General features: G+C 37.7%; 2 protein-coding genes across 13 annotated transcripts in view; one reads left to right on the plus strand and one right to left on the minus strand.

The window, feature by feature from the left end:
* FYTTD1 (forty-two-three domain containing 1) overlaps positions 1 to 8,381 on the minus strand; it is a 32,591-nt gene extending 24,210 nt beyond the window's left edge. The window contains exons 1-2 of the mRNA XM_028503854.2: positions 8,119 to 8,381; positions 3,213 to 3,341 (exon numbers count right to left, since the gene is read on the minus strand). Coding sequence (XP_028359655.1) covers positions 3,213 to 3,341; positions 8,119 to 8,224 — 235 coding nt within the window. The 5' untranslated portion in view covers positions 8,225 to 8,381. The remainder of the gene's footprint in view (positions 1 to 3,212; positions 3,342 to 8,118) is intronic.
* Positions 8,382 to 8,486: 105 nt separating this feature from the next.
* RUBCN (rubicon autophagy regulator) overlaps positions 8,487 to 25,610 on the plus strand; it is a 68,146-nt gene continuing 51,022 nt past the window's right edge. For 5 of the 12 annotated variants that reach the window (XM_028504407.2, XM_028504405.2, XM_028504408.2 and 2 more), the window contains exon 1: positions 17,684 to 17,958. In XM_028504407.2, the coding sequence (XP_028360208.1) occupies positions 17,879 to 17,958 (80 nt within the window). In that variant the 5' untranslated portion in view covers positions 17,684 to 17,878. Of the gene's footprint in view, positions 8,801 to 17,682; positions 17,959 to 25,610 lie in introns of those variants that run through there. The other 7 variants (XM_036018246.1, XM_028504411.2, XM_028504412.2 and 4 more) reach the window with 3 other exon arrangements.

Consider the following 25,610-nt stretch of genomic DNA (forward strand, 5'->3'; position numbering starts at 1 on the left):
CTCACAGGAGTTTGTTGGAGAGACCCACAGGGTCCTAGAGCATGCACAAGCCCACCCACACGGGAATTAGCACTAGAAAGGCCCAGTTTGTGTGGGGGAAGCAGCAGAAGGAACTGAAATCCAACAGAGAGTGGAGTAAGTGCCATGATTCCCTCTCAAATCCCACCACCACATAGGGCGTCACAACCCAGGGTTGACCTGCTTGGTGCACACCTAAGGCTCCTCCCCTCATATGTAACAGGCGTGACAAGACAAGACAAAACAAAAAAACAAAAAAAAACAAACCATGGCCCAAACGGAAGAACAGATCAAAGCTCCAAAGCAAATACAACTAGGCAACAAAGAAATAGCCAACCTATCAGATACACAGTTCAAAGCACTGGTGATCAAGATGCTCACAGAACTGGTTGAATTTGGTTGCAAATTAGATGAAAAAATAAAAGCTACACTAAAACAAATGAAGGAAAATGCACAGGGAATCAATAGTGATGGAAAGAAAACTGGGACTCAAATCGATGGAGTGGATCAGAAGAAAGAAAGAAACAACCAAACAGAAAAGAATGAAGAAACAAGAATTCAAAAAATGAGAAGCTTAGGAACCTCAAGGACATCTTAAACATTCCAACATCTGAATTATAGGGGTACCAGAAAGGGAAGAGGAAGAGCAACAAGCAGAAAAGGTATTTGAACAAATAATAAAGGAGAACTTCCCCAATCTGGAGAAGGAAATAGACTTCCAGGAAGTCCAGGAAGCTCAGAGAGTCCCAAACAAGTTGGACCCAAGGAGGAACACACCAAGGCACATCATAATTACATTAGCCAAGATGAAAATGAAGGAGAGAATCCTAGAAGCAGCAAGAGATAAGGAGACAGTAACCTACAAAGGAGTGCCCATCAGACTGTCAGCTAATTTCTCAAAAGAGATCTTGCAGGCAAGAAGGGGCAGGAAAGAAGTATTCTAAGTCATGAAAGGCAAAGACCTACATCCAAGATTGCTCTATCCAGCAAAGCTTTCATTTAGAATGGAAGGGCAGATAAAGTGCTTCTCAGATAAGGTCAAGTTAAAGGAGTTCATCATCACCAAGCCCTTATTATATGAAATGCTAAAGGGACTTATCTAAGAAAAAGAAGATGAAAAACATGTATAGTAAAATGACAGCAAACTCACAATTATTAACAACCACACCTAAAACAAAAACAAAAACAAACTAATCAAACAACTAGAACAGGAACAGAACCACAGAAATGGAGATCACATGGAGGGTTAGCAACAGGGGAGTGGGAGGAGGAGAGAGAGGGAAAAGGTACAGAGAATAAGTAGCATAGATGGTAGGGAGAAAATAGACAGGGGGAGGGCAAGAATAGTATGGGAAATGTAGAAGCTAAAGAACTTATGACACATGGACATGAACTAAAGGGGGGGAATGTAGGTGGGAGAGAGGATGGAGGGGAATGAAAGGGGGGTAATTAGATAATTGTAATAGTATAATCAATAAAATATATTAAAAAATAAAAAAGAAATTAGAGAAAAATAAATTTTTTCTTTCAGGTCTGATCTTAGCTGTACACTCTATTTATAAAAAATATATATATTTTGAGAATATGTTCTCATGTTAGCTATTAATCATAGAACTAGTTGTATTTGACTCAGTGGAGATTATTTTTTATGTTTTTCATGTGTAAGATAAAAATCAATTTAGGAAATAGTTTATCAAACATTTTTTAATGTATGTAAAAAAGACATAGAGTTTTAAAATTTTGAACAAGTTTTATTCTAAAATGCTGATATAACTGCTAAAAATGTTAATGAATCATATATAATTAAGTGTTCAGTTACTGCCTTAAATCCATTTTGGAACAAGATGGTTAAAAGTAAATAAACTTCCTGATTACCAAAAATAACTGTATATGTAGAATTCCAAAATCATTAGATCACATCTAAAGCATTCAATTCTGAGTGTCACCTTTGGAGGATTTAACTAATCCTAAAAGTTCCAGATGAAAGGATAAAGAGTCTAGAAGCCATTTTCTATGTAGAACAGTAGTCTGCATATACTTGAAAGGTTTTCATATAGAAAAGGGAGTTTGCTTCTTATAACTGTAGGATATACAGGTAGGCATGATTTAATTCAAGAGAATTTTCTAGTAAATAGAGCTATCACCAATAATGAAAGAACTCTAACAAGGTGGTATGCTTTGTCACTGAATGCATTTAAGCTGGAGTTATATAGTCATCCACACAAAATACTGTTGAAGGATCACATAAGAAGACCTCATGATATGTAAAATCCTTTACATATTATGTTCATACTTGATACAATGTCTGTCTAGAAGGTATCCAGCCACATAATATGAAAAATAGACATTTACTAGACCAGATACAAGATACAAGAAACACTGTACACAGAACAATGATGCCTCAGTCCCCTTCAAAGTAGGCACCTTGGGACCTTACACACTTCTCCCAATCACCATCAGCTGCCCCATCATATTTTACTGAATCTCATCAATGATCTGAAATCACTTTCCTTTCAAAGGTGATTTTAGTTTCGGGAAAAGACAGAAGTCACAGAGTGTCAAATCTGGGCTGTAGGGGAACTGAGTCACCTGAGTGATTTGATGTTTCACCAAAAAATTCTGCATGAGATGTGATGCATGAGCAAGTGTGTTGTCATGATGAATCTGCCAATCACCAGCTGCCCATAGCTGCAGCCTTTGGAATCATCTGAATAGTTTCCACAGAGGAATGTTCATGCTTAATGCAAAATTTGGTGCAGATTTGTTGTTCTACTCGTTCATTTTGAATGTGACAGCCACACAGTGCAGATGCTCACTCAACAGCGTCTACTGCCCCTACTGGCTAGTACAATGAGGTTGTCACTCTTCACGCATGCCCATTCCAGTACACTCTCCTCAGCTGCCAGGTTACATCGATGTCACACAAACTGTTCTCATTATATTAACAGTGGCTGGACTTTTTCCGGGCAGACCTGGTAACTTGCACATACTTTAGACTATTTCTATACTGAGGCTTAGAAAAATTTAAGACAACTTATATTTTTACCAGATTTTAAGATTAAAAAACTTGACAGTAAATACAAATCCCAAACAAAAGGTACTGATATATTTCCTCCATATTTTAAGTACATATCAAAAGTAGTATACTACGAACCCCAAAATAACAGCTCTTTAGCCTTACTTGCAAAACTTACCAGAACTTTGTTGGATTCCCCATCGTACTCTCATCCTGAATTGCCGGGCACCACTTTGCTGAAGTCTTCTATTTAGTCGTGGAAAATTCTGTTTCTTTCCTTCCTTTCGATTCAATTTGATGATATCATCTGTGACAGAGGAAATTCAATGATTATTTATTTTCATTTTAGCTTAATGACTCAAATACTTAAGTCTCATTTTCTAGTTGATAGATTTCCAAGTCCCTAACTTTTCTACTTTGAAAGCACTACCATAAGAGAGTAATAATGACAAGATAAAGGTTCAAATCAACCAATGCACTTGAACCATTAAAGAAAGGTTTCATAGGACATGTTCAAATCAGAAGTCCAAAGAAGAGACCTACCAATTAATGAAGATGTTGGTTATCCATAGTATTGTATTTCTTTCCCTGATTAATGTAAATAAGTGAAAGCCTATTTATGAAAGATTACTGATACTTTTTTCCATAAATATAGAAGTCTCCAGTTTTTAAAGATAACCAACTTTCAATAAGTCCACAAGCAGTCGAAAAAATATCAACCCATTAAAAAACTAGACTTATACATTCATTTCAATTCAGCATTTATTAAGTATATACTATGTGCAATAAATATATGTGGCATACTATTCTATAGTAGAAACAAAAGTAAATATGATCCCTCTCAGTAAGTTTAAAACTACCGATAGAAACAAATATGTAAACAGCAAATATAAATTATATAAATACCATTATAAAGATATACTGCTGAGAGAAAATACTCTTGGTTTCTGCTCCTCTAGCAAAGTAATTCACTGTTTTTCTTTTACACTGCTCTCTCTAAGCCTCATTAGTTCCCAAAACACCTTCAAAGTGCCCCAAAATAATTTACAAGCCTTACATTGCTTTAATACCATAATAGAACAGTGTGAAGATCAGAAAACAAAATGTTCTTCAGATTCCCATTTACATCTATTAAAAGGAGGTTACTAAGTACTGGCTAGGTAGCACAACAGGTTACAGCATCGTGCTGGATATGCCAAGGTTGTGGGTTTGATCCCAAGTCAGGGTACATACAAGAAGCAACTAATACATACAAAAATAAGTGGGAAAACAAATTGATGTTTCTCTGTCTTACTTCTTTCCTCTCTCTCTTTCAAATCAATAAAAAGAAAAAAAAGGAGGTTACCAAACAGGAAATAAAATCAGTATTTTAAAAACTGTGCAGATGGTTAATCGACTTATCATGATGATCACAAGGTAGTATATTAATGTTGAATCACTATGTTGAACACCTGAAACTAATACAATATTGTATGCCAACTATACTTTAATAATTTTTAAAAGGTTACTAGAAGCCAAAAATATTGATAAAGAAATATCCAATTTCTCCATAGTCTCAACTCCAACATTAATTCTGATGACTAAAAATAACACAAACCAAAGAAATTAACAACTTAAGAAAATTTCACAAAACTAGTAATTAACCTGTGATTTTCCCCCTAACTGCTCTAATTACAAATAATCTAACAATAATATCAGTAAATCTATTACTACTCTACCTAACCCATCTGCAACCTTTAGGACTCTTAATCACAAATAAACATACAGTTATATAAAATAATTAATTTCTCCCCAAAGTACTTTGTTATCTTCTGGAGATCAGTCCTCCAACTATAAAAGAGTTCATCAAAATTAGACAAAGTCAGAGTTAAAAACAGTTTTTTTAAAAAATAAAAATTAAAAGGTTTAATGAGTATCAGATACATGAGCCTGTTCAACTCTGAGCAGAAAGAAAATGGTGAGAAACACTTTTTTTGAAATACTACTTTCCTTTAACAAGGTAAGGTGCTATTCCTCAACAGAAGTCTAAAATCTCAGAGCCATGAGAACACACACACAAAAAATGAATTTGGTCTGGGGACCATGAAGAAAGTGGAAGGGCAGGGGACACAAGGGTATAATTTTGACTAGCCAGCTTAATCTTAAAATACAACATTATAGAATACAAACATAACAAAAAATTAAAAGTATAAAGCACATCAAACATAAAATTATGTTTAAATATTTTATTATCTAAGTCCTCAAGTTAAATGAGCTACTATGACAGAGAAGAGTCTTCCAATCTAAAAGAAGAGAATGGCTTTCTCCTACTCATGGAGCAGATAGGGTAGGTATCATAAGAAAAAAATCCATTATGATGAGCTACTTTTATAAAAAGAAGTTCCTTCCGTAACACTAGGGGTATATATATGGTACTAATAATAGGAACAGTAACAACCGAGTATTAACAGGCATTGTTCTGCATGTATTCATTTAATTCTCAAATCAATTCTATGAAGTAAGTATAATACTCATTTTCAAATTAAGAAAATAAGCTACAAGGAGGCCAGCTATTGGTAACCTTGGTAGATATTCTATATAAATACCCATATAATCCTGCTAGAGAAATGATTTAAAGGCAAAAGAAAAATTAGATTCTAAAACTCCTGCAGACCTGATAAAATGAAATATTCACAAAACATAACAACTGTTTAAAATAGATTATCTCTCCATTCCATCTCTGTAAAATCCCACTAAAACAAAACAAAATGACACCGGACAAAATGCTCTTGGGAGTATACCTAACAGTATGTTCTTGGTGGAAAGAGATCAAGTTCTGTTTTAGCTATCCACAGCAATTCATTTCTATCTTCAAAGACAATTATTCCTCAGTTTTTTTTCACTTGAACATCCTAATCAAATGAAATACATACAAAAACCCTAGAAACTTAAGATAATGTATTGGTAATGAAAATAACCTGCTTAACACTTCCTAAAATACTTATAGCCAAACCCAACCAAAATCCCTGTTCCATCACTTAACTTGTTCTAGGACTTTGGACAAGTTATTTAATTTCTCTACACCTCAGGTTTTGTAAAATGGAAATAACAATGGCTTATATAGTGTGTGTGTGTGTGTGTGTGTGTGTGTGTGTAACTATAGAGCTACTGTAGTTTGCTGGGTATAATGGCACCTTTTTGCCCAGATTTTTGAGGGAAAAATAAGGATGCACATTATACATGGGTAGTACCTAAAATATCTTGTATCTGTTCTTGTGTTTTGTAATTATTTGTTACATTAAATTTCTTATACCACAGTATGTTCAGAAATAAATGCTAAAATTCCTTTATAATACAAAAAGCAAGTATCTAAATACAAATAAATACATTAATTAAAAATTAAAACAAAAGATTCTTTCCTGACGTTTTGGCCAAAAACATGGATGTGCATTACACCTGGGACCACACTATACAAAGCAGAATACAGTATTCTGTGTACCAGGTGCTGTTCTAAGCAGTTTATATATGCCTTTTGACTCGTTTGATATTAACATCAATTTCTCTAAAGCAGATAAACCTATTATTATCATCATCGGCTTTTTACAGATGAGGCACTGAGAAGTAATTTGCCTGCAATCACGTGGCTATTAAATGGCAAAAGCAGGATTTGAACTGAGTTCTGTTTGGATTTCTATGCTTTTTATCATTAGGAGTACATACACCATAGGGTTATTATGAGGATAAACTGAGCTTACATATAATGTGTATAGTCCAGTGTCTGGAAGGTAGTAAGCACTCAATAAATATTCATTATTATATTTTTTCTTGGCCTTAGTTCAAAAGATTTCTCATTTATTTAGGGTTCACTAAAACAAGACTTAAGGCCAAACATATTATTTCTGATGACTGCCTTAATTCATATAGTGAGTTCTGACTTGTGGCAATCATAGAAAACAAGAATTCTTGCTTTTGACTAAAAACTGCAGATAAATCACAACAAAAAAATACCGTCCTGGGAAAAGGTACACCTCTGTATCCACTAGTTATGTACTTTTCAAATATGCCCAAAAATGTAGTCCACAGAAAGAGCAGGCAGAGCAAACCACACCTAATACTGTAACTTGAATCCCGACAAAAAAAGGAATTCCTTTTAAACGAGCTAAGCCAAACAGAGACTCGAGCCTCAGTAGTGCCAGGTCTCAATTTTTAATTAAATCACCGATCCTCTTGCTTTTTACATAATCATCACCAAATCACCCCACCCTTCTTATCCGTGCTAGATCCCACGTTATCCGGCTTCGCATCTATCCCTGTAAATTTCTCCTTTGTTTTTTTTTCTTTTCTAATTAGCTAGACCTGGATAAGGAAATACTCTTTTTTTCTGGTCACTGCCTAATAACGCACCATCTGATGAAGTCCATTTTAACGATACTTTCTTTCTGACTAACGCTCCGAGATCGGTGCCGCGTTGTGGCCCCGACCGTGCGAGGTCTGGTGCGCGTCAGAATCACCAACTCTCGGGAGGCGTCTTTACACTTCGGGTTCGGCCCCCAGCGTAGGCCTGGGCACAGAAAACGCCCAAAGAGCCCTTTTCTGGAATCACTGATTTTAACCGAACGCACAGTCAACCAGTCTCTCCAAGCCATTCCTCAGAAAGGACGGCTTAGTGGGACCACTCCCTTCACTCCCGAGATAACGCCCACAGGGAACAGGCTGGAGAGGAAGCCCGAGGAGTTTTCCTCACAAAGAGCCCGGGTTCAGCCGCAAATGGTAGCGCCCCTCTGGGGGAACAGAGGTTATGCACCCTTCGACCCTCTAAACCTTCGGGCCCGCAGCGCCACCCGTCCCAAACGCCACCCCTCATACACAGGCCCGCCGAGGGGGCGCTCGAGTCGCTCAGGCTCGACCCTAGCACTCCGCCCCAGCTAGCTCTCCCCAAGTCCCCAGAGGCCCTCATTTGGTTCCGCCCACCCTCAAAACAACAACAACAACAAAAAACCCTTGACAGACAACTGCAGCCAACCGACCCTTCCCCCACAAACCGGGTTACTTGGTCCCACCTACACCCTCCCCCCACTCCAACTCTATCCAACTCGGCTCCTCACCGAGAGACATATCAATTTTGTCCAGGTTTTCATTACTGCGGGATTTCGGCGGCGGTGGCGGAGGGGTAGCCGAGGCTCCCACTAACCGGGTACCAAACCGGTTCATGGTTGGAGACGTCGCACTGGTTCAGTCTGTAGTGAAGGCCGGAGTCTGAGGCCTGCCACCTCCCACTCACGCTCACAGACTAGCTGCACCGAGAGAGCGCGCACGCGTGCTGGAACAGCCCTCACCCTCTCACCCGCGGCTGCGGGCGGGGGGAGGGGCTACAGAGACCAGCGGTCGAGGAGAGTGGCCCCACACCGGTACTCGCTTCTAGCGGCCCCTGTCGGCCAGGAGGAAATATTGCACTCGCTGCTCTGGACTCTTGCAAGGGCCGTTGTTTCAGCAGTTTGCCTTTTCGCCCAAATTTGGGGATGCTGGACCATGAGCACCTCAGAATCACATGTCTTAAGTGAGATCATGTTCCTCCGTGTCCTTCGAGTCTCTCCTGTTACAGAAAGGCCCCTAAGCTTTGGTACACACGAACCTTTCACGCCCCACTGCAATGCAGTCTCGGGGGCAGGAAAGACCCCAGTGAACAAAGATTGCAGAACAGCGTCCCAGCTCCCCCATCCCTGGCCAACAACTCCACCTGCAGCTTGCGGAATCGCGGCGTCTGGACGCAAAGCAAAGGCTGAAATGGTAATTAGTGCGTCACTAGCAATAAAAGTAAATGCTAATGTTTTCTGTATCTGTATCATTTCTCAACCTGCACTCTCAAAACATTGAGAAGGGTACTCACTAGAGAGATAGGTAAGTACCTCTGCTTATTTGACTATATTATTCTCTAATTCATTTGCGTTGGGAATTAATAAAAGGATTCGTTTTCTTTCTAATCATCCCTACAGGGAAATATTACTATTTGATGAATGCTTGCGTACTATCTTTTTTCCTATTTACAAAACGTTATATTCCCTCTCCTCTTACCTTCTCCTCCAGACTAATTGCACTTATGTGGAAGTCTTTAGGTCATATCATCCTCATAAAATTTTAAAACTACCTATGATATTTGCATTTAAGGAAAAAAACAGGGGCGGGTATTCTGTCCGTTTAGAAATCTCTGCCACTTCTTTTCGCTTCCTGAAATGTCATTTTGCATAGAAACAAACCAGTGGCCTAAAGTATCTCAAAACCACATAGCCCGTACATAATTTTTCTCTGCCTAAGACAAAAATATAATCACATAAAAAGAGTGAATCAGGCAAAGACAAACCTATGAAGGGGTACAAGAAACTTTAGTGGGGGAAGAAACGTTTGGACTCAAAAAGACCTAAGAACAACATTCTGCATGTCAAGGAGAATAACTGGTATGCTCTTAGCACAATGTGCTTGATTTTACTTCTGTTCCATGCTGCAGCTGCCACCCTTCTCCCAACTGCTAAGAACTAGGGAAACTGGATTATAAAGATAAAAGTAAGAGAGAGACCTAGGTTTTATTGAGTTGTATTTCTTTTTACTCACTTTAGTCATGTGACCATTGTGTGAACTTGGAAGAGTGTTTGGGCCTCATACTCATCTTCAATACAAGGAAGTAATTATACTAAATATATGTTACACTTAATTATTTCTAAGATTCCTTACCGTTCTAAAATCTTCGAAGCACAAGACGTTGTTCTCCCCTATCCTTCTTTTACTAGAAATAGCTTCTACAATCTCTGCTTGTCTGTGGTTACAGGAACGAATGTTAGATTAAGTTCTTAACTTTTGTGGAAGAAAATTAGCGCATTTAGAGTTTGGATGCATTTTTGTACGTCAGGTACTTATAGCACAGATAATAAAAACCCAAATGTATATAAAATCCTTCCAAACACTGATATATTCTTTTGTTCTGGTCGTCTCCCCAGCAGTGAGCCCCTTAGCTCTAAAAGGACCATGCCCCAATGTTTCATAAACAAACCTAGCTGTTGCATTTCAGACTTTCGGATTTTTCAAGGGCTGAGGGTTTCAGAGTCTTAAAAAAATCACCCAAATTCCAAAGAGAACAACAAGGAAATAAGAGACATTATAGGTGAAAATAGGTGAGTTACACACAAATCCATACAAAATAAAACAGCAATCTTTGACACACACAGCAATAGTGAAGAGGGAGATAAGCCAAGGAACCAGAACTGGGGCTTGTTCAAGAAGTCAATCAGCTAGCTTCAAGGGCAACCTTGCAATTGTCTGGAGCATGAAAGGCAACTATTCATTTAATCATATATCCATTGAGCACCAGGCATTGTAATAGGCCCTGGGGATAAAATGGTGAGCAAGGTGGATGCAGATTCCATCGTCACACAGCTTCCAGAGCAAAAACATTTTCTAATCACCTACTATGAATAAGGCACTGTGCTGGACACTAAGGGTGCAGCCTTTTTCTGGAGTACGGTAGTTGGGCAGCTTCACAAAAGTCAAAGGAAACATAGAATTCAAGTAGCTGCCCTTTTTAGAGGCTTCAGTTCATGCACTGTAGATAAAACAATAACTAGGATTGCCAGATAAAATATCAGACTAGTTAAATTTGAATTTCAGATAAACAATGAACAATTATTTAGTAGTATAAGTTTGTTCCAGGTTTCAGATAAACAGCAATTTTTTTTTTACTATGTTGCATGCAATATTTAGGATAATTTATACTAAGTAATTATCCATTCTTTTTAAAACAGAATTAATTATTCATTCTTTATCTGAAATTCAAATTTAACTGGAGTCTTACATTTTTATTGGCTTAATTTGTCAACTTTAACATTATACTTTTCGATTAATATGTTCAGGATCTCTTTTCACAAGAGATTTACATCCTCTTCAAAGGTAAGCACAAGTCTCACATATACAAGCCTTAACTATTTTGATTAGCTTGATATGTCTTTTAAGCCTCCCTTTTCAGCTTTATTGAGGTATAATTAATGAACTATAAAAGACATGTTTAAAGTGTGTAGTTTATACAGATGTATAGTATACATATCTTTGAAAATACTATCATAATCAGGATAATAAATATATACATCACCCCCCAAAGTTTTCCAGTGCTCTTTTGTAATCCTTTCCCCCAATTACTACCTAAGCACCCACTGATGTGTTTTCTGTCACTGTAGATTAATTTGAATTTTCTAGAATTTTATAGAAATGGAATTATACAGTATACACCTTTTTTAACCTGAATTATTTCACTCAGCATAATTGTTTCAATCCGTATGCCTTCTATTCTTTTTCTGGCCTTATGCACTGACTGGGAATTCTAGTATCATGTTTAACAGGGGTGGAGAAAGTGGACATCATTTAACTGGGAGTCATATGTTTTTATTTGCTAAATTTTTGTCTCATTCTCAATCCCAGGGGGAAAACATTCAGTCTTTCACCATTAAGTATGATGTAAGATTTTTTCGTAGATGCCCTTTATCAGATTGAGGAAATTTCCTTCTACTCATAGTTTGCTGGAATTTTAATCATGGGTGAATGTTGAATTTTATCTAATGCTCTTTATGCTTCTATTGAGATGCCCAAATGGTTTTTCTTTTCTAAATGTATAAATGTGGTCAATTACACTGACTGATTTTCAAATGTTGAACCAACATGCATTTCTATGATAAAACTACTTGGACATGGTGTATTATCCTTTTTATATATTGCTGGATTTGTTTTGCTAATGTTTTGTGAAGCATATTGTTTCTCTTTTCATGAGTGATATCGGTGTATAATTTCCTCTTGTAATGTCTTTGTCTGATTTTGGTATCAAATCCTTTGCATTGCAGATGAGGATTTTAGAATTCATATGTTGATGTAATTTGTATTATACTGGTATAATAAGGGAGTTGGGTACAATTGCATTATATATAGGTATAATATATATTAGTTAGTATAACTATTATTATTATACTTAACTCCCTTAAGCTACGTGTATGTATAGTTTTTCTTCTGTGCTTGATTCTTCTCATTCTGCCTCCTTTGACATTGTTTTCTGGTGCCAGTTTTCTTTTTGTTTGCCAGTTTTATAACTTCCTGTTCATCTTTTGTGTTGCCCTTTCCTTTGTTCTCAGCTTTTCTAGCTGTTCTGGTCTTTTGCCTTTTCATCTCAGTATTCATTCATTCATTTACTGAAACAAAGTTTGATTTCCCAGTATTTGCAAGACATTGCTACAGTGCTATGATACAGCAGAGAACATGACAGGTGGGGTTACAGGCATAGCTTGAGTCATTACTGGTCTCCCAAGTTCCTGACCATCATCAGTTTTTCTCTGAGTAAGCATGGGAACCTAAAGGGGAATTTTTCCTGGACTCAGAGGTTGGACTTCTGGTTCACTCCTTATTAGGTTTTGTCTTCTCTGGGCAGGGTAGGAGTCCTGTCTACTAAGGGTTCTAGGCCAGTTCACTGAAGGACTAATTGTGGCATTTTCTGAAGCTACACAAATTTACATAAATCTCAATTTCTCCCTATTTACATATTTTTTTCTTTTAAAAGTATATTCTCAATTTGTGCTAAATAGGTTGGTAGTCTAGGAAGGTCTGGAGAGCTAGAGTCTAGAGTCATGAGGCCTTTAGGCATTTATCCTTCATCTATGCTTCTTTCTTTGCCCCTTGGCCTCCCTGCTTCTGGATGAAGAGCCCAGGCTGGATGGACTAACTCTTCTCTCTCCTTTTCCCTCATTAAAGGATCCCTTCTAGAGTTTCAGGGAGCTGGGACAGAGACACAGTGAACATTCTTCAAATATTTAAGGATTTGATCTGTCCAGAAATAAGATTTTTAAAATTTTCATTGCAACTTTCTAAATTGTGGAGTTATATGTATTGCCTGTGGCTGGCAATGAGCTTACTGTACAATTGAATAAATGAACCCAATACTAAGTGCTTCAAGGGGGTAGACATGTTACTGTTAAGACAAAATAAAAACCAGTCAATTAAAATTTGGCAAAATTCTTCAAAAGCTTTTTAAAATCAACTCATCCTTTATGAACTGCTATAAGCTTTATTAAAAGAAAGAAAAAAAGAATTTCAAGTAAATCAGTAAATTTGGTAAAGTCCATACACACTTGAGACCAACTCACTAGTTGGTCATGGCAAAATTGTCTAATGATTTTTAAAGATGCTAAACTGTGGAAAAACCTAACATTAACTTAAAATGTTAAAATTAATCATTATAAACTAAGAAAGTTCCATCTGAAACACTAAAATTTTGGTTTTATTGATTAGATTGCAGCAACAAGAAAACAAATCATATTAAAATACATATTAAGATACTATTTTTTAAAAGAATTTTAAAAGATTTTTTAAAAAGAATTTTAAAAAATCCTTTGCTATTTTCAAATCTAAAGAGACATGCTAACAATAGTGCAGTATTCACGTACCCTTCACCAAGATTCACTAGTAATTAGTTTTGCCACATTTGCTTTCTCTATGTATAGATATATAGCTATAATTAATACTATTTCTTGTTGGACAATTTCAAAGTAAGGTGCAGACATGATGATTCTACAAAATATTTCTCTAAGGATATTCTTTTATACAACCATGCTAAAATGATCAAGTTTAGGGAATTTAACATGCAACTCTATCCTCTAATGTATATAGCCTATATTAAAATTTTGCCAATTATCCTAATTATTATCATTTTTAACAATATATTTTTCCAGTCTAAGATCCAGTCCAGGTTTACATGTTGCTATTCTTTGTCTTGACTCTTTTGTCAACTTTAAACTGAAAAAGTTTATTTGCCTTTCTTAATCTTTTATGATATTTACATTTTTGAAGATTGAAGGCAGTTTTTGCATAGATGGTCCTTCAATTTGGTTTTGTCTTATTGCTGCCCTGTGATTTGATTCAGGTTATCCACCTTGTCAAGGATTAAGTGATGTTGTGTCCTTGTGAGCACTCAACATTGGGAAGTATATGGTATCTTTTGTCTTCTTTATGGTCTTTAATCACTTTGTTAAGGTGATGTTCACCAGATTTCTGTATTGTAAAGGTATCCATTTATATTGTGGAAAGATAGTTTGAGACTATATAAATATCCCATTTCAGATTTCACTAATGGCTTTAGCATCTATTGATGACTCTTGCCTGAATCAATTATTACTATGGTGGCTATAAAATAATGATTTTCGGGCCCTGGCTGGCGTAGCTCAGTGGATTGAGCGCGGGCTGCAAACTGAAGTGTCGCAGGTTCGATTCCCAGCCAGGGTACATTCCTGGGTTGTAGGCTATAACCCCCAGCAACCACACATTGATGTTTCTCTCTCTTTCTCTCTCTCTCTCTCTCTCTCTATCTCCCTCCCTTCTCTCTCTAAAAATAAATAAATAAAAACTTAAAAACTAGTTTAAAAAATAATGGTTTTCTAGCAATCATTCTTCTACTTTCATTAGCTGACTTTTATTGTAAAAAAAAGATTTTCCTCCCCCCTTTTTCCTTCCTTTTTCTATTTATTTATTTATATACTTATTAATATATACATATTAGTTTCTATAGAAATTCAGACTCATTTTGGGTTCAGAAATTCTCTCCTGAAAAGCAAAGGGGTGAAGAGTGTAAGGGTTGTTACTTACACTTCAGAAGAATGTAGATATGTCTATATATCATGAATTATCATGCTCAAATTGTTTTGGGCTTGGCCAGTGGGAAACATCCCTTAGCTTTCAAAATCTGAATATTTTCCAAAATGCTGCTAAGAATAATTTCAGTTAGTATAATGATAAAAAGAACATATTCATGACTATAATTGATATTGGTTGATATATTCAAGAAGACTTTCTTAAAACCAAGTTTTTGACAAATAAGTAAAAAAATGAGATTTAAAAATTTTGTCATTTGAATAACTGATTCTTGAGTGAAATTGATTTTCTGCCAGTGGTTTTTTTAGGACCTACTATTATTTATATAAAAAATAGCATCCTGGTGATCATGGAACGAACAGGTTGTCCTGATGAGGGTGGCTCAGTTGGTTGGGTCTTGTCCATGGTTGCTGGTTTAATGCCTGAGCTGCAGGCCCAGGTTCCCATTTGGGTGTGGGCAAGAGGCACCCCGTTATGTTTCTCTCTCACATCAATGTTTCTTTCTCTCCTTCGCCCTCCCTTCCCCACTCTCTAAAAAAAATAAGTAAAATCTTTAAAAACAAAACAAGTAGGTTGATCAAGATCAAATAAACTTCTTCAGATTTCTTGACTTTTAAAATATTAATTCATCAAGCAGTTGCTAAGTAAGGTCATTTCATTTATTGAATCCTGATACTAGATATTTTTGCATATTTGACCTTTTTTTCCATTTGGACCCCAGATGCACAAAATTGAATTAATCATAATCCTTAGTTCTTTACATATTCTCATCACTTTCTATGCATGGCCAATTTTCGCTTAGTTGATTATTTTAAACAATATTATAATTAGTTATGATTTCATAACTAATTTGATATTTATTTTTCTAAATAGTTATTTAAAAAACTGTGTACCTACAAACCCACTATTCTAAATAAAAGCTAGAACAAACAATAACCCTATGACTTCATAATTCCACTTCTAGGTATCTACCCAAGAGAAACTCTTGCTTACATACAAGAGGAGACATGTAAAAGAATATTCATAGCAGCTCTGTTTATGATAGCAAAAATGTGGAAACAACCCAAATGCCTATCAGTTAAAGACAGCATGAATAAACTGGTGTAGTCACACAATGGACTATTATACAGCAGTCAAAATTAATGAACTGTAGTGACACACAACAATATGAATAAATCTTGTCAATGTTGTATTAAGGTGAAAAAGTAGGTCCCAAAGAATAAATACAGCTTTATACCCTTTATATAAAGTTAAAACACGTACATTTTATTTATTTTTAAAAGATTTTATTTATTTTTTTGAGGGGAATGGAGGGAGAGAGAGAGGGAGAGAAACATCAATGTGTGGTTGTCTCTCATGTGCCCCCAACTAGGGACCTGGCTGGCAACCCAGGCATGTGCCCTGAGTGGGAATTGAACTGTCAACCTTTGGTTTGCAGGCCAGTGCTCAATCCACTGAGCGACACCAGTCAGGGCTAAAACACATAAACTTTAAAAACAATACTTCTTAGGAGTGTAGATAGATACAAAGAAACTATATAAAGATGGAAGCAGTGGAATCATAAGAGATTCAAAATATGGCTACCTGGGGTGAGGGAAAGCAGAGGGATGGGTGGGAGGGTGGTGGACACATGGCAGGTGTAGGTTATTGTCATGTTTATTAACTGAATGCTTTAAAGAAAACACATGTAAACCCAGACTTGGTCATGTGAGGAAAGTCCTGTTTTCTAGAACTGTTACTACGATTTTAGTTCTGCAATTCCCAGATAAAGCTGACTTTCATGTAAGTATATGTTAAGGTCATTTGGGATTATACTGTATGACAAAAAATGGAAATTCATACATTTGCAGAAACAAGGTAGTAAAATCCCAATGACTAAAATGGCTTTAAAATTTTTTAAAAAAAGATTTTATGTATTTACTTGTAGTGAGAGGGGAAGAGAGTGAGAAAGAGGGAGAAAAACATCCATGTGAGAGAGAAACATTGATTGGTTGTCTCTTGCCCGCGCCTGACAGGTACCAGACCTGCAAGCCAAGCTTGAGTGCTCACAGGGAATCCAACCTCCACCTTTTGCTTTGCAGGATATTGCTCAACCAACGAACCCAAACGAATCAGGGCAAAATGGCCCCTTTCTTTAAAAGTATGTCTGTTAGGAAAATATGAGAAAGTTTGAGTAAAAAGTATTTTTCTATATAAATGGAAATCGTAATTTGCATTAAGGAACTCTTTCATTACACTTTTTACTCACAAAAAAAGGTTATCTCAGGTTTGAAAATTCCTTAAAGTCATAAATTATTTATAATATAGTAACTATTTTTTTCTGGAGTTAACCTAAATCCCTCCCTTACAGACTAGTGCTGTGCTGCTCTCTCCACTTTCCCTTCCATTCTTCTCCCTAATTTACAGGCATCCTGAGAAATTGTTCATCCTCGATCCTCCGGGAAACCTTTGTCCAAAGCCTTTTCCTCCTGCACTCCCTCTGTAATCTCAAAGTAACCTGTGCTCTTCTGAGCTTGTGAGCTCATTAAAATGCTTGAGGTCGGCCCTGGCCTTGTAGTGCAGTAGTTAGAGCGTCGACCCCAAGACTCAAAGGTGCCCATTTGAGGCCCAGTCAGGACACGTACTGCAGCCAACCAATAAATACATGAATGGGTGGGAAAACAAATCAATGTTTCTGTCTTAAATCAAATTTAAACATTTAAAATGCTTGAGGTCTCCAAACACAGCAAGAGTTAAAAACCAGTATAAACTGAAGAGGGGTTAACCATAATTGGACTTCCTGGTCCAGACCTCCGACCAAGTTCTGTTCCAAAAGTGAAAAGAGCCTTGTATAAATAAGCACACCCATAGGGACTCCAGAGGCAGACCCAAGGGGAATTTCAGTCTGGTGCCCGCCCACAGCGCGACGCCAGGGTCCCCAATCCTAGGAGAGCGCGGCCTCCGATTGGATAGAACGTGCATGCCGGGAACGGCCGGACCTTTGTAGTGCTTCCTGGGAGTTGTAGTTTTGGGGGCCGGAAGTGGGGGTGGCAGGTATAGAAACCGCAGCTGAGGCAGCATTCACCCCGGCTGCTGTCAGGCGCGGATAGTGTGCATTACCCTGAGCTCTGCCTCCGTGCGTTCCTCCTCTGGTCCTGGGAGGGACCCAAGTACCCTGAGGGGCGAAGCGGCCTGGACGCCTCTATTTAAAGAGGAGGCATGTCGCAGCCCCGGATGGGGCCAGAGCGCGCGGGAACGGAGCTTGGCGACTGCGGGGAGCACCCGCCGGAGGAGAGCAGGTGGGCTGGAAAGGGGGCCCGGGAGTCGTGGGCAAATGGGTGAGCTGAAGCACCGGGAGGCTTGGGAGGGCTCGGAGATCTTGGGGAGACGTGCCGGGTGCAACAGACGTGAGGCGACTGCCGTGGCTACTTGTTTGGGAAGAAATTCTGAGAAGAGGGACGGGCAGGGCGTGGATAGGGTGGAGGAGGGAACCGGTTTAGAGAGGGTGAGAGAGGGTGGATAGGATATGTTAAGGCCAGGGGGAGCAAAAGTGGGTGCTAGAGAAGAGGTGGATATTGAGGGGTGCTGTAATGAAATTTTCTAGGCCACAGTCTATAGATAAGAGTAGGGCACAGGGTTGGTACCCTGACTGAAACTTGCTGTGACAGCAAGCAAGTGAAGACGGTATTACAAAGATTGACGTAAAAATTCGAAGCAAAGGTTAAGCCTTGTGAGTGGTCTAGAAAGAAGCAGGCATCGATGAGTGTGAGGAAGAAGGCGAGAAGGAGGGCCCTTGAATGAAAGTGGACGATTGTAATGGCAGTGGTGTGGGGTGGTGATTTGCCACTCCAAATTGTGTGCGTGCCCTTTGTCAACGCTGGATCCCTGTCAGAGAGTAGCAGGACCTCTCTGCCATGTCCTTTTCATTTTCAAACCCTTCACTCCTTCCTCACAATGCAACTAAGCAATTTCACATTCATTTATATGGAACTATTGTCGCTGAGTTCATACTTTCCAGAAATTGGAGGGTTTAAGATTTTAAAAACTACTTTAAATGGTGACTTAAATAGAGGTGGTTCCCATATTTAGGGTTTGTTTCATTAATAATTCTGGTCTTAACTGCTTAATCAGCAGTGATGGCAGGATGGAGCAAGACTGTGGCCTGAGGGAGCCTTGTTTGACTTCTAAAAACATTCAGATACAGTTATAGTCTCAGAAACAGCTGGGGTCCAAAGACTGGAGGTAGAATATTTAATTCTGAGAAAATTAATGAGATGTGTCTGGGTGAAGACCTGACTGTTTTAAAGGCTGACTCCTCTTTTATGTTCACAATTAGCTTGTTGCCTGCTGTACAAAACTTGGGGACTGACAGGACATTGGGGTTCCTGCCTGAGATCTATGAATGATGTGCTCAGTGAAACTGAACATCTTACTTCCCTTTTCCATGTTTCAGTTTCTGCTTGTGTATATTTGGCTATCTATTCTTCCTCCAGATGTCTGTGAAATGCTTCATGTAAGAGGTCCCATATAAATTCTAAGCAAGTCTTAGGGTTATTTTCATTTTCCTTTACCAGTTTATGTGGGAGAGATTGGGTTGGAAATTCAATTTCAAATTTCTTCCCCATCTAACTGGACATCTAGCTGGGTTAGTTACTTAATATATTTAACAAAAATGTATTTACCTCCTGCCAGGGCTGTTAAGAGCCTTACAAATATTACCTTATTTAATCCCCATAACAAGTGGATGAGAGAAATACTCTATTATCACCATTAAACAGATGAGAAAACTGAAACATAGGATAAATAACTTGCTAAAGTCATACAGTGAATCTCTAATGGAACTGGGATTCAAACCCAGGCAATCTGGCTCCAGAGTTTGCTCTTTTCATACCTGCGCTATGCTGTCTCTCACTTTGGTAATGTATAGTGAAAAAGAAATTTATAAGATAGTGAACTTTGTAGCATTCTTTGCCTGTTATTCAGGCCAGTAGGATAGTTCCTTTGCAGGTATCTTTTTCTTTCTGTTACTCTGTCGAGGCTTGACTATATATTTATTTTTTTATTCCAGTTGACATTCAGTATTATTTTATATTAGTTTCAGGTGTACAGCATAGTGGTCAGACAGTATATAATTTACGAAGTGATCCCTTTGATAATTCTAGTACACACCAAGCACCATACATAGTTATTACAATATTATTGACTCTATTCCCTATGCTATGCCTAAGAACCCGTGACTGTTTTGTAACTACCAATTTGTATTTCTTAATTCCTTCACCTTTTTCACCCAGTCCCCCAAACTCTGCCCAATTGGCAACCCCCCAGTTTGTTTTCTATATGTATGAATCTGTTTCTGTTTTGTTTGTTCATTCATGCTTGACTCTTAACCAAGGAACTCTAGTCAAAACTTAATTTCAACAGTGAGATTACTCCCATAAAGCCACTCATGTTGTTGTTATAGTCTACTCTCTGTTGGTTAACTCAAAATGTGTTATTTAGTGAGATTTCATGGCATTGATGGCCTCCTTAACTCCAGATAGGCAACTGGTCAGTGCATACCTTGTGCCCAAGAATTGAGGAACTGTGGCTGGGTTACTGCAAACCTAACCTGTATGTGGCCAATAAAACACCTAATTTAAAAAATCTTCTTGTTGAGATAGCATTTTTAATTTTTTTATTATTTTTCCCTTTTTTTAGAGATACATATCCACAACTGAAAGCCCTTTTTATTTTTATTTTTAAAAGATTTTATTTATTTTTAGAGAGGGGAAGGGAGGGAGAAAGAGAGAGAGAGAAACATCAATGTGCGGTTGCTGTGGGCCATGGCCTGCAACCCAGGCATGTGCCCTGACTGGGAATCGAACCTGCGATGCTTTGGTTTGCAGCCTGTGCTCAATCCACTGAGCTACGCCAGCCAGGCTGCATTTTTTTTTTAATATATGAAGGATACAGGTTTTCAGTATATTTTCTGAAAGCAGTTGATGTAGTGAAACATGCGTAAGCTGTATAGCCAGATAGACCTGCATTTGAATCATAGTTCTACTGCCTAACTTGGCTCATCCTGTCTGCAAAGGAAGAATGATGCTTTCCTGACTTGTAAGTTGTGAGGATTCAATAAAATAATGTGCATAAAGTTCCTCACAGAGTGCATGGTATGTACTAAGTGCAAAAAAATGCTACCGTCCCCTTCCCAGTTTTTTTTAAATAAGGTAGGTGTGTTCTCTTTTTGTTGCTGTTTGCAGTGGTATAGTCTGTTCATCCTCCTTCCATGGCTTCTCTATCTGAGTTGAGCACACTGAGGATCAGAGTGTTGGCCTAGCTTTTAACTTCATCCTTGGAGTGTAGTTATGTCATAGTTTTTCCTGTTTTCCACCTAGCTGATTATCACTGTAGCAAAATGTTGTAGTGCTTAGGAATGATACTTCACTTTTCCTAGGGTTTTTAAAGTGCCAGTTCTTTTTGGAGATTTTTCTGGTGAAAGTACTAACCAATTAAAAAAATAGTTCTTTTAACACTGCTCTGTTACCCTACACTACTTCTGTACTTGGAACCCAGCTACATGTACAGTTTTCCTGGTGCAGTGATGTAAATAGAGTCAGAATTCAAGTATTAAGATACGTTTTAGTGTCTCTAAACTGAGCCCATTCCATTGACAAAAATCTTTTCCTCTTCTGTTCTCTATCTCTATCTCATTTAATAGAATTTTCCATTCAATCAACCAAGCCAGAAGCCTCAGGGTAATTTTGTTTGTTTTTTTAGAAATTTGAGGGCAAGGCATCTTTTTAAAAAATCTTCACCTGAAGACATTTTTTCCCCCCATTGCTTTTAGGGAGAGCAGAAGGGAAAGAGAGAAACATTAATGCAAGACAGAGAAGCATCTATTAATTGCCTCTTGTATACTCCCGGACCAGGGATCGGTGGCCAGACCTGGGATTGTAACATCTGGACCAGGGGTCACATGGGTCTGGATTGGGGGTTGAATTTGCTGCACCTGGACTGGGGATTAATTGGCAACCTTGGTATGTGCCTTGACCAGGAATGGAACACACAACTTTTCATTTACAGGATGACGCTCCAACCAACTGAGCCACTCCTGCCAGGGCCAGAGTGAAATTTGATGATATCTCCCTCTTCATTTTCCATATCCAAGTAGTCACCAGGTCCTCTGAATTCCTGATTTTTCTCTTGAAGATTTATTTTTTCTCCATTTCCAAATATATTGGCTTATGTTAATGAAAAATCCAGAGAGTATTGTTTTAGGAATGATCAAATGTAGGTTTGTGCTTACACAAGAATTTGTCCCTATCTGCGTGGTGTTTATTCTGGTATGTTAACTCCATTCTTCATTCTCAGGCAGATTTTTCTACAGCACAACCCTTAGAAAATTCAAGTTTAACAATACCAACCTTAACAACAACAACAAAAAAGAATGTAGTCTTAATAGGTATAGCAAAAGCAAAAATTCTGGGCTCTTTTTGGGTTGAATTGAATTATGCTCCTGTTCCAGGGTATGGAGTATGCTTGAGTCAGGCCTAAATTATGTGCCCAACCCTGGGTCCTGGGTAAGGTGACACTTCCTTAGAACTTTATGGGCCAAAGTAAGTGGCAGAGGTGTGATTTTTCTGTAGAAAATTGGGGTTCTGTTACAAAAAGAAAGGATCATGAATTCTGGGCAGATATAAACAAAATATTCACTGAAGAACCTTATTACCTGTCATAGCGGATTATCTTGGTAGCCTTTTAACTAACCTCCCAATCTGAACTCAGTCTCCCAATTCCAGATAGCCTCTACATTGCTTTTAGCTTAATTTTTCAGAAGTAAAGTTACTATAGTATTTTGCTCAGTGGTTTCTCATTAAAAATATAAAATAGTTAAAACTCCTTCCCTGTTATTCAATCTGTACTTCAGTCCCTATGAAGTCCCAGTTACAAAACTGCATTCAATTGCTCTCACATCTCCTTCCTCATCATTCTTACTGTTGCCTCTACTTTCACTGTAATACCTCTTCCTTTGCCTGGAGAGCTCTCAGTCATCCTTTAAATAATGTTCCTTCAGAATGCATCCTTTCACTGTCTTTTCATCTCTCATACTGTAGCATTTCTCACTTCACAGCTTCACTTTTATGTAAGTGCCCATTTTCCCCATTGCATTCTGAATACCCTGAGAGATGGGGACTCTTTCTCTTTAACCACCATAAGTCTAGCATAATGCCTAATATATAATTGGTGTTCAGTGAATATTTGTTCAAGGAATGAAAATCGTAACAATTTGACTATGCCTCATAGTTGCGCAGGTGCCAGTGGTACTGTTGCCATTGAAAGGGCCTTTTTCCCCCCTTTCTCCTTATTCAATGACCATGCTAGGAGCTGACAGTTTATACAGCACTGGCAGCAAAGTAGGATGATCACATGACTTTTGAACACTCCATACTGCTAGTCCAATTAATACAAGAAGACCCTGCAGAAACATACTGTTGAAGTTTTGGGGGGCAAATGCTATTGTCAGAACCTAGAAAGGGGAGATGTATCAGCTGACAGCAGGATTCATAAGCTGAAGTTTTTCTCAGTATCTACCTTTCCCACAGCTGTTTCTACTTTTTATAGCTAGTTTATCACTTCTTTCACTAAATGGATTTTTTCCTGTTTTTTTTTTTTCTGTTTTGTAATTTTTGTTAAGTTTTACAAACCTACCTTGGTGGTGATAGAACAGTTCTGTCCAACATGGTAGCCACTAGCCACATACAGTTATTTAAGTTTAAATTGATTTAAATTAAATACAATTTAAAATTTCAGTTCTTTAGTCATACTACCCAGATTTCAGGTGCTTAATGGCTAGGCTGTCATATAGGACAATGCAGATATAGAACATTGCCAGCATCACAGAAAATTTGACTCAACAATGCTGTTACAGATGTAAATCTGAATTTTTTCAGGAAACAACTACAGCATACTTACATGTTTTTAGTTCTTCTGGATTGGGTCCACTTTGAAGTTTAATCCACACTTCATTGGGAGGAGACAAGATTGTTAAAAGAAGTCATAAATTGTAGTGACTAAATAGGGGGGACTTGGCAAACTATCTCTCCGAGTTTGTGGAGCCATGGCCTTTGTCAATGAAACTTGTAATTACCCTGCTGGATTGTAGGACTGAAGAAGCTTTTACTAGGAAATAGTCAATAAAATCCCATAGTTTCTAAAAGATCCTCAGACAGTCTCCCTATGTATGAGCTCTCTCATTTGGATGCTTTTGAGAAGAAAACAGTAAGAGTCATAATGATTCCTCTTCCACTCCCCGTCAACACCATTCATTATTTTATTTTTTCCTCCTCAAGAGTTCTTTGAGAATTTAAAATTTTCCACGGAATTGTTTTTTATTTGTTTGGGGTTTTTTTGCTCAACTGTCTTACTGCTTTCTGGCCAGAGAATATGTTTGTACTACTTTTACTTCTGAAGATTTATTGACTTTTTGTGTGTGTGTGTGCCTTAGTGCAAGGCCAATTTTTGTGAATGTTCCTTGAGTGTTTTAAAAAAGTGTTCTCAGGATGTAGCTTTCTAGAGGTAATAGAAGAGCTTTATCATTTATATATTTTTCAGCTCTTACCACTTTTTTACTTTTGGTTTTCACAAACTGAATGTTAATTCCCCCATTATCATTGTTTTCTCGTTTAATTTTCCTTTTTGTTTTTTTCTGCAGTTTTTGTTTTGTGTCTGTGTTTTGTTTTATATATTTTGAGGCCATGTTATTAGATAACATAAAAATTAATAGAGCTATAATTTTATTATGCCCTGTTTGTCTTTTTTTAGTGATTGTTGCTTTGGATACAACCTTGATATTAATATCATAGTTTCCTCCTGCCATTTTGTTTGATTGACTTTTTTGTTTCAATTAGTTGACTTTATTCTATTGACATTTATTTTTATTTCATATCTGGTCTTAATTCTGTCATTAAAAAATGACTTTTAGTGGGCAGTGGGAATGGGGGTGGATGGAGGAGGGTGTAGAGGGGATAAATGGTGATGGACAGAGACTTGACTTTGCTAGTGAACACAATACAGTATGTAGATAATGTGTTGTAGAATTGTACATTTGAAACCTGTATAATTTTGTCAACCAGTGTCACCCAATAAATTCAATAAAAATGACTTTAATAGTGTTGTCTTGCTGTTTCCTTCCCTCAGCAATTTCAAAGGTAGTTTTGGTTACAATGATGGCCACCTTTAACTTTAAAATAATATTTCTGAAACTGAGGTGACTGAAGCACTGTCTTTCCTCTTGTGCCTTTGTTATTGAGGGGGTGGTATGTGCCTCTTTACCTTGCTTGTAAAGCACTCTGCCACCCAGACAACATAAGGTCTGACTGTAAAGTAATGAGGTTGGCTTTCTTATATAACCCATGAAATCAACCTTATTGTATTGCAGTAAAACATGTTTCTTGCATTCTCTCAAGTAAGCAAATTTGAGCCTCTGATACGTACAACGTACATCCAATACTGAGGAAGTCTTTCCCAGCTTTTCCTCTTCAGTGAGAGCACCATGTGGGCCTTGGAGTCTGTGCTCACTAAGAAGAAATTTGACCTTAGTTTAAATGCATTTGAGATAGTCTCTAGATATGGAGCACTGTGACCCATCTTAATTATTTTGCAGACTGTCTAATCCCAGATAGTTTTTGGCAGAACTTTCTCTGAAACAGAATGGGTAAGAAGGCTTTCTACTAGGTACCACTTCTAATTTATTTGGATTTATTAGACTTATGGCTGGAATTTCAGATGTAAAGGACAGAAAAGGAAAGGAATACTTCTATACATTTCTCCACTCGGGAACAGTTGTTAACTTCATTTTACAAATGAGGTAACTGAAGCTTAAAGCATTTAAATGGTTTCCCCACAGATGCACAGCCAGTTTGTAGAGACCTATGATTCAAATTTAGTTTGGCCTGACTGTGAAGCTTGT

Source organism: Phyllostomus discolor, chromosome 2, assembly GCF_004126475.2.
Source record: "Phyllostomus discolor isolate MPI-MPIP mPhyDis1 chromosome 2, mPhyDis1.pri.v3, whole genome shotgun sequence".
NCBI classification, from domain to species: Eukaryota; Metazoa; Chordata; class Mammalia; order Chiroptera; family Phyllostomidae; genus Phyllostomus; species Phyllostomus discolor.